The 9996-nt window shown below is 34.0% G+C and overlaps 1 protein-coding gene across 13 annotated transcripts in view; it reads left to right on the top strand.

Moving 5' to 3' along the window:
• Positions 1-9996, top strand: part of Bbx (BBX high mobility group box domain containing) — a 263754-nt gene that overhangs the window by 172002 nt on the left and 81756 nt on the right. For all 13 annotated transcript variants that reach the window (XM_033768113.1, XM_010630160.3, XM_033768116.1 and 10 more), the window contains one exon: positions 4286-4528. In XM_033768113.1, the coding sequence (XP_033624004.1) occupies positions 4286-4528 (243 nt within the window). The remainder of the gene's footprint in view (positions 1-4285; positions 4529-9996) is intronic.

Here is a 9996-nt window from a genome sequence, read left to right on the forward strand (position 1 = left end):
TTTTTTCTTTTCCCTTTTTGTTCTTCCCCTACGTATCACACCTTCCCTACACCTTTAGCTCCTTTCCTCCCATTTCTAAATGTCAGTAATCTTATTAGAATCTTATGCATTGTTGCAGAATATTCACACCAGGGAAACTATTTGGTATTTACACATGTGGGACTTATTTATTTCACTTAGGAGTATATCTTTATATATTCTAGATAATAGTCCTTTGTCTGAGGAGCAGCTGGTAAAAATTTTTTCCCGCATTGTAGGTTGTCTCTTAGTTCTGTTGATGGTGATGGTTTCTTTTGCAGTGTAGAAGCTTTTTAATAAGATGAGATCCCATTTGTTGATTCTTTCTGCTACTTCCCGTGCTACTGAGGATTTGTTCATAAAATCTTTTCCTATGTCAATGTCTTCCAGAGTTCTGCCTAATTTATCTTCCAGCTAGTTTAGTGTTTCTGTTTTAATTTTTAGATCTTTAATCCACTTTGATTTTAATTTAGTGCATGGTGAAAGATACGGGTCTAGTTTTAATCTTTGGCAGGTTGAGATCCAGTATTTCCAACACCATTTATTAAAGAGGCTATCTTTCCTCCAATGGGGATGGTCAGCTCCTTTGTCAAAGATGAGGTAGCTGAGTACATCTGAGGTGGTTTCTGTATCTTCCAGTCTTTTCCACTGATCCTCAGGTCTGTTTCTTTGCCAGTACCATGCTGTTTTTATCACAGTGGGTTTGTAGTATAGTTTCAAATTGGGAATTGTTATATCCGCTGTCATGTGTCTGTTGCCTAGGATGGCTTTTGCTATTCTACGTCTCTTCTGATTCCGAATGAATTTTTGGATTCTTTTTTCTAGTTCTGTGAAATATAGTGTTGGAGGAATCTCAATTTTGTAAGTGTTCAAAAGAAAGCTTTTGTTTTTCTCTTTCAGACCTCTTCTTATACTTTCAGTAGCAACTGCAGCGATCCAGTTTGTCAAACCCAAAACATTACAGCTTATACTTAACATGTTTGTTTTACTCAAGCCCTGTGTCCATCCATGAGTCGGTTAAATCCTTTTAGCTGAACCTTCAAATTATGTGCTTAGTTTGACTCCATCCTATTATTTGTCACCACCTTTATGCAAGCTGTTTCTCATACAAACTCTGTACTCTACTTTTTCCCTGCGTCTGCTCTTGCCTTCCTGTAATCTACTCTTGGCAAAGCAGCCAAAGGAATCCTTGCTAAATGTGAGGCTGGCCCTGTTGCTTCTCTGCTCTACGTGAGCAGAGACTTGTGTGCTCACTGCTCTCTGCATCGCCTGGAACAGCATGTGCCCAGTAAAAGTTATTGAGTGCAAAATTGAAGTCATTGAGTGCTCTTTTCATTCCTTGTTCAGTGACCTCATGCACACCTTTAGACTCACTCCCTTCTCTATGCCGATATGCAGATCGTTGTCGTAGACTTGGGTAGCCATGTAGCATATCCCATGCCTTAGCCTCTTAAAAATGCAGACGACCAGCACTGTTAGTTCTGCTTCTCACAGATCTCATTTCTCTCATTTGAGAAAAATAATTCTGTGTTGTATATGAAGAAACTTGCCATACAAGTTAGTAACGCTTATGTTTTGAACCTTCATATTCAATTAGATACCAAGCAACCTGTTCCTATATCTACATTCCTGTTACTGTTGCTTGGATTTTAGCTCACTTTTTTGTTTGGGTAGCTGGAATAAATTTTAAACTGGGTTTTCTAGTTTAGGGCACTTATAATTTTACTCTTGAAATTCATACTCATTATTGACAGGAATTCTCTCTTTAAAATACAACTCTAATAATCTATGGTAAAAAGAAAAAATCACTCTAGCTGTAGGTACAAGTATTAATTTCTTAAAACGTTTTAATGGGCCCTTGATGAAAGTGAAATCCAGAGTTTTTCATCTTTATTTTGTTACTTATTTGTGTTTACTTGTTCATTCATTTTTCAGTTAATTTAATAGGATCACACTAGATATTAGCTTAAAATTTTTTGATGGCCATACCAAGCAAAATTAAAAATTGGCAGTCTAAGTCAAACTAAATATTTTTTATCGATCCATACAGTCTGAAACCACTGGTTTACAGTATGAAATGAGTGACTCTTTACATGGCAAAGCACATTCTTTATGAAATGGCCCATATTTTCTACAGCCTTATTCCCTAAATTCTATTTGTGTCTTTCATATACCAATGATGTGGAACTTCATATTGATGTTCAAATAAACCTTCAAGCTTTAATCCTTCTTAGTTCCTGTATCCCTCCACTGACTGATACTCTTCAATTCACCTTTGGAAACTTATCTCTGAAAATGCCTTTTCTAAGGAGAATTTCTCCCCATCCAGTAGTGCTTCCTTATCTCACTGGTTCTTTGTTGCAATCCTCACATCCTTTTTAACATATTTGTTTATACGTATTTCAGCTTTCCCAAAAACAATGAGCTCTTTTTTCCAGCTTTTAGCTTGAGTTTTATAATTTAGTAACTGAATCAAGTTATTCTTTTTTGAAGGGAAAATATAATTACTACCTAAGTTTTTCTTAGGAAAAACTTAATTCTTAGTTTCAGAATGCCAAATAAATATTCATTGAAAGTGTAAACAATTAAATGATTATATACATAGTGAGGGAAAGAAATATCACAATAATAATCCCTGTTTCTACATCAGACAGCTGTGACTTCAAGATTTTTCTATACTGTTTGTGTTTGAAGATAATTTATGCTTAATTGATTTCATTTGCAATACTTTCTTAAATACTTTTTAAAAATACCAAATAAGATTAAGCAAGTAATTTGTTTTAGAGCAGGTATGTCCAACCTTTTGGCTTGCTTGGACCATACTGATTGAAAATAAATTGGGCCACATATAAAATATACAGTCATTATATATAAATTTTTTTGTTCTGTTTGTTATAATTTAAGAGACAGAGAGTGAATACTCAAGAAGCCTGCATGCTCCAGGTTGGACACACCTGTAGAGTGTCTGCTTGTAACAATCACCTAATAAACATCGTATGAGAGGAACATGGTGGCCTTATAATTGTGGTTCTCAAAGGTGTGAACGTTGCATCAGTAGCATCAACACTCCCTGGGAACTGGTTAGAAATACAAATTCTCAGGACTCACCCCTACAAAATAAAAAACTTTGAGAATAGAACCCAGCAATCTGTGTTTTAACTGGATCTTCAGAGATTCCCAAGCACATTCAAGTTTAAGAACTACATCCATGCTGCATAATGCAGACTAATGATTGCTTGGATCATTCTTGATTTTAACTATAGAACAAGAAATTAAAGAAATAGACTTCATAAGCATGTCTGCTCACAGCTTCATTATTTCCAAGAAACATCATAGAATCATCTTTTAGCTTTAGAAGATACTTTACAATCCTAATACTATATTTTTTGAGAGTCTGATCAAAGATGTGCTTTAAAAAATTTAATCTGGCAGCTTGTGCTGCAAGTAGTGTAGAGAAGATTAAAAAAATAAAGATTAGTCTATAGGCCAAAGTGGTATTGAGGCAGTGGCAATGAGAATTACACAGATTCAGAGCTTTGTAGAAGTCCTTGATGACCTTGAACAACGATTCAAAAAAATGCTTAGGAAAAGGAAAAAGGTTTAAACCTAGGGGAATTTATTCCTATCACAATAGCATTTCACTAGACAAGACAGCTTGATATTTATAGGCTTAAAGATGTGTAATATATAATTCTTCTTTAAAATACTCATGATTTATGTCTATTTTGATATTTTATAAGAGGCAGCTCTACTTGAGATGTGTACAAAAACATTGCATGGTCTACATTAGCTTTTTATAATCTACTTTTATATTAAACATCTTTGTATTATTTGCTGCAAAAAAGCACTTCCTTAAAAGGACAAAAAGCTGCTATTGAAGTATTTTATATAGATAGTTTTGAGACCCATAAATCACAAAATAAGTTTATTAATTCAACAATTAGTTATTAATGTTACAACATACACATTAGGTTTTTGTGCTTAAATAATGGAAGTTTTGTCCTCCAAGATCTCACTACTTAGAGAATATAAGCAATTGCAACCCATGCTGTAATAGAAACAGGCACAGGTTGCTATAGAAACTAAGCAGAATGCATCATAAGTTAGTTACCAACCACCAACAGTGGTTGATGATTTAAAAAAAAATTTTTTTCAATTCATTAGGTGTTTAAATGTATCTAAGAAAAAAATACAATGTACAAACCAAAATTAATTGTTAAATCAAAATTCTAGGTATGTTAAACATTTGGCTTTTGTTTGGTAATAGGTTCAACTTCTTGGGGCCGATGGCCTAGAACAAGATGTTGGTGAGGCAGAAGATGATGAATCACCAGAACAGCGAGCCCGTAGACCAATGAATGCATTTCTTTTATTTTGCAAACGCCATCGCTCCCTTGTTCGTCAAGAACACCCCAGGCTTGACAACCGAGGTGCTACCAAGATACTAGCTGATTGGTGGGCTGTTCTCGATCCGAAGGAAAAGCAGAAGTATACAGACATGGCTAAGGAGGTAGGTTACAATCACAAAGTGTTGTGGGGCTATGAGCAACCAGTTTTAAACTCCCACTCAGCAAATATGGAGCGCCCATTGAATGTCTAGCAATGACAAGATGAATCTTGAATCTCTGGGGTTAAGTAAAAATATAAGAGCTTTCTTTTTTCTTGTTCCAAAGTACTTCAAGTCCACTTTAGAAATGCTGGTGAAGATGCCAAGAGTCACTTATTACCAAGAAGGTGTTTCTTCACATTCTATTGTAATAGGATATTGAATGATTTACTGTAAATGGTGATTTATTTATTATGACTGGTGATTTTTTCCTGTAAGTTTTTCTAGAACTCAGCTTATGCTCTCAGAAAATGCCCCTGGTAAAGATGGCAATCTTACTCTAGTTCTACCATGGAACAGTTTTTATCTATTGTGTTGCTAAATAATTTGTGACTCTGTGTGTGTGTGTGTGTGTGTGTGCGTGTGTGTGTTTGAATTTCTGGATCTCAGCTTTTGTTTTTAATTTTACTGAAATGAGGAAGTTGGAGAAAGATTTGTGTGCCTACTACTCTAAAATTTCTGATTTTATAATGAACACAGTTATCAAGAGATATGCTTTGACTCGTTTCTGTTCTGAAGATGAATATTTAAAACCAATAAATGAATGACAGTAAAATAAGGATGTGCTGTGACATGTGCATGCATGTAAACACTGTAGGCTGTAGTTGGTGAGAAACATTTCCATGCTGGAATGCTATACAGAAGTTTGACATTAATCAGTTTCAAAATGGTGGTAGTTACTAAATTTCTTCAAAAGTTATACTGGTTCTTTTTCTAAATTAACCTAGAATTATTGTGAGACTATTGTACATTTAAATATACTGAGTGGATTTATTCCCAAGTACGGTATATATGCAAAACAATATCATCATGGTTAAGCCTGAAATAAATAATTTTAATATTTTTCAGTTGCAACTTGAAAAAGATCATGATTCATGAAAATCCGTGCCACCCAAACATTTGATTAATGTTTGTGAAAAATGAACCATCAGGGAATAAAGTATGTAGCTTCAAGATATTTTATTAGACATCTCAATATGTGGAAATATAAGACTTTCAGTTGCTGTGGTATTACCGAGTTGTCTAATAACCTAACATGAAACATAAAAATGTCTTAGGGAATGTTCAGGGAAATTTAAATCCAGAGTAAATGATTAGTGTAGTTGCTATGTAACTAATGAACATGCAAGGCTCCAGGAATTGGCTTCTGTTAAAGATAGAATTTTAAGTATGTGGCCCATCTGGAAAATTTAAAATCAATTTCAGCCACCTCCGTGATTTTAAATGTTTCAATAGAATTCCACTAGCGTTGCAGTAATTAACAGTAAAACTTTCTCATTAAATAGCCTTCCATCCTTTCACATAGTCATGCTTATATAGTAAAATAAACAATTATCTGAAACCTCGCAGGAAACTACATAAGCTTCCTATAATTAAAACACTTGAGTTTGTTTTGGATTGCTGTTTTTAGGTAACATGCAGCATATCCCCATTATATTGTTTGCCTTCTTTAAAATACTACTAATTTACAAACCCAATAGGTGGTCACTTTTAAGAGGAGGAAGTATTATTTTTGTACAGGAAATCCTTTGCTAATTACTTAATTAGTATCACAATATTTGCCATTGTGGGACTATAATGAAATCGTTAAGGGGCCCCCTGCAATCTAAATGTGGAGACCACAGTGTCACACATCGCAGCTTATCTTGTTTATAGTTATTTTTATGAAAATTTGCCTCACTTTGACCACAAAGCGTAGCCCATTCAGCTCTTGAAGTTATTGCACAACTGGTCTCTAGTCAGGCTTCATACTTCTTTCAGATTATGAAATGATTTCACATTGAAGTGTGTAATTGTTTTGGTGCTTTTGTTTTATTAAGTGAAACTTTAATTGTAAAGTTATTTTAATCAACAAATACTTTAGTGGCTTCAGTAACAGGTTTTGTGAAGTTGTTAATGATACAAAACCGGTGATATACAATCTGTTATTCATCCTTCCCATCGCTTTTAAAATTGTTTTAGAGGTGTAACCTTTTAATGTTCAACCCCCAATTTTAAATAGTCATTATTAGTTGTAAGACATACTGTTTTAGCATAATGCACATGTAACTGAATGCTTACCTGCAATATACATCCTGCCTTTATTAATTGAGTGAAAAATTATAATTATGCATGTTAAGCAACAGGGATACATTCTGAGAAGTGTGTCATTAAGCAACATGGTAATTCTGCAAACATCATAGTGAACTCAACCCTAAGACCTTTATGATACTGCTAGGCAATAATGATCTTATGGAACTACTATTGTATACGTGGTCCATAACTGACCAAAATAGTGTTATGCACTTTATTCCTTTCTCTTTTTTATTTTAAAAGAAGCATATTTTGAGAACCAGAGTGAGTAATAATTAATGGAGGGATTATTTTTTTAACCTGTTGACTCTTTTCCTTACTTTTGATTTTATTTATTTTGATTTTAAATACACTGGTGCATTTCGTAAGATGAAATACCCATTCCAGGATTTGTCATTTTCTTGAACCACTAATTAGAAGCACTAGCTCTAATTTGCATTGTTGGGCAGGCAGGGATGGTTGAATAAGGAATTCATGTCTTCTGATTGTAATTAAAGCAGTAATTGGTTGTAAGTAATCTTGGTTGTAAGGATATTGCTGCAATAATGGTTGTAAGGATATTGCTGGAAGCTTCCACTTGTTATGTAAACTAATGATTGTAATTAATCAATTGACAATAAATTTAAAAGATCACACATCTTGTCTTTCACCTAAAATGGAGTGCAAAGAAAAAGGAAGGATCTGGGAAGCTTAGGCAATTTAAGTGAATTTTACAAAATCCCACCCACTTTGTAGAATCAAAAGCATAACGCAGAATGCATGTATCTGTTGATTGGTTGGTTCATTCCTGGCTCAGTATTTTAAGAAAGAAAAAACAAAATCAGTTATGATTCTCTTCTTTCTTCAAAGCAGAAATCTAAGGGCAAAGAAGTTAGTATCCTGAATATGTTTAGTGAACAAACAGAGCTGAGGACACTTCTTTGCATGTGACTTAGTGTCCTTTTAATATGTCTTTATCCTACCTACTTTAGAAGCTTGCAAGATAAGTGGATTTGGGTATTACAGGAACGTTAATGAAAATGTCTTGAGTCTTACAAGAGAAGTCTTCTGCTAGGGAGGGAGGTAAGAATGGATCGGGAAAGGATTATTGTTGGTTTGAGTATAAGATTCAAAGGGAAAGACAAGACTGTGTAGAATACTGAGATCACTTTCAGGAATCAGCAAGTTTGTTTTACCTGAAGCCTAGATTATTTATGTGTAGGAGAATCTCAGAAGATGATGATGTAAAAGTAAATAAGAAAAACTGAAAAGCTTAGTAATTCACTTTCATGCCAAGACAACAGCTACAGAATTAAATGCAGTAAAATGAAGCTTGAAGGTAACCATACTAGTCCTCTGTGAATGCTGGTTATCTGCTGTGGTCAGTATTCTTAGAAAGATTGTTATCACCATGAAACTCCATGAAGTTTTCATGATTAGTTCTGCTTCCATATGTCTTCTGGACAAAATTAACTTGATTATTTGTACTAAGAGAATGAATAATAAAACCATTTATTCCCTTGTTTTGTCTTCTTTAAAAATAGATTCTGTTCCAGAGATGTTACATTCTCATTTCTCATGAGTTACAATCTGGAGAATTTTTCTTAATTCTTATGTATCCTACTTAGCAAATAGAATTTTTGTTCTTGCATGCCTGCTACAATACTTTGCATTCTGTTAGAATGGCACCTCATTCATCCAGCATCCTTGAGAAACAGATGCTACGTATAAGTGATTTCCAGACAGAGAGAATTTTAATGTTCCTTTTAAGATAATATATTTTCCTTGAAAAGTTTATTTAAAATTTGTTTATATACTTTATTCAGAACATCTTTTGAATATTCTAAAAACTTTAAACATTATTTCCCAATGAGAATTATATTATAATTTGGTGGGACCTTTGTGAATAAATGAGTTATCATCAAGTTTTTATCTATATAAGTAATCCTCATGTATTTCGTTATTTTGAATTTCGTCTTTTCGCTTTGCCATGGGTTTTTCTTTTCTTTTACCATATCAGTTGTCAGCTTCTCTAATCAAATGACTTATTTTATATGGCCTTTTCTGAGTGTAGTTTAATGAGGTCCCTACCACTTTGCAGGGGAAGTGTAGGTAGTAAAACCAAATATTTAGGATCCATATTTTACAACACGCCTTGTTTCTTCAACTTTTTTATTGTTACCTGGCTATCACAACATCCTTACTGTATTTTGAAAAATATTCATAGCTTGGGTGCACAGCTCAGTGTTAGAGCACTTGCCTAGCTCACAAGAGGTCCTAGGTTTGATCCCCATCACTATAATAATAATTATAATGATTATGCAACATTCAGGTGTTATTTTAAATGATATAATATAGTATTTGAATATTGTTTTATCATGCCCAGAGTTATTTTATGCTTATCTAATTTAATCTTCAAAGCAGTCCCATGAATGAGATATTTTATTTAAGCTAGAGATGAAATCCAAAGAAGTTGACTCTCTAAGCAAGCATTAGAGCTCGAATTCTCATACTTGACTTCTCCCTTCTCAGTTCTTTTTGTATTTTCACATCTGTAAAATGTCAGTAAAGGTGCTTGCCTTCCCAGAGTTAACATGAGGTGGGATATGAGATGAGATGACATGCATGCTGCCGTGAGCCACTTGTGTCAGGTTCTGAAAGGTTCCGCATAACTGCCCTATACAAATGTTAGTTTTAGAGTAATATCTGATAAACAATTTAATTTGTTTTTATTACAAGCTTTTAATACATTGAAGAGCTAATAAAATGCAAAATTAGTCTTTGAAGCATAAAATGAACAAAAATCAATAAAACTAAATATATAATTTGCCCAGCCTGACAGTTCATGTCCAGTAAAAAACCAATCTATGAAGTGTTTCTTACTCGAGTTGACACCACAGTTAACTATCACAAGGACTAGTACTCAAATATGTAAGACGTTACTATAGTGAATCCTTATTTTGAGACTTGTGATCATTCAAGGGGATGTGAGTAAAACTTAACTTTTGGAATATCTGAAAAATCCTCAAATTCTTGCTATGAACTGTATTATGGAATAAATTTAAGATGTTTAAGGAAATTGTTAAACCAGAGTGAACCTATTTTTTAATAAAATATATGCATTTCAGAAATCAGGTTCATCAACTATCAATTACTATCTTTTAATAATTTTCAGAAAAGACCATAGTCTGGTGTGGTGGCACACACCTGTACTCCCGGCACTCAGGAGGCTGAGGCAGGAGGATTGCTGTGAGTTCGAGACCAGCCTGGGCTACATAGTGAGTTCCAGGTCAGTCTCAGCTACACAGTGACCCTGTCTC

This window comes from Fukomys damarensis, unplaced genomic scaffold (genome assembly GCF_012274545.1).
Source record: "Fukomys damarensis isolate Sample0158 unplaced genomic scaffold, DMR_v1.0_HiC HiC_scaffold_24, whole genome shotgun sequence".
In the NCBI taxonomy this organism is placed as follows: domain Eukaryota; kingdom Metazoa; phylum Chordata; class Mammalia; order Rodentia; family Bathyergidae; genus Fukomys; species Fukomys damarensis.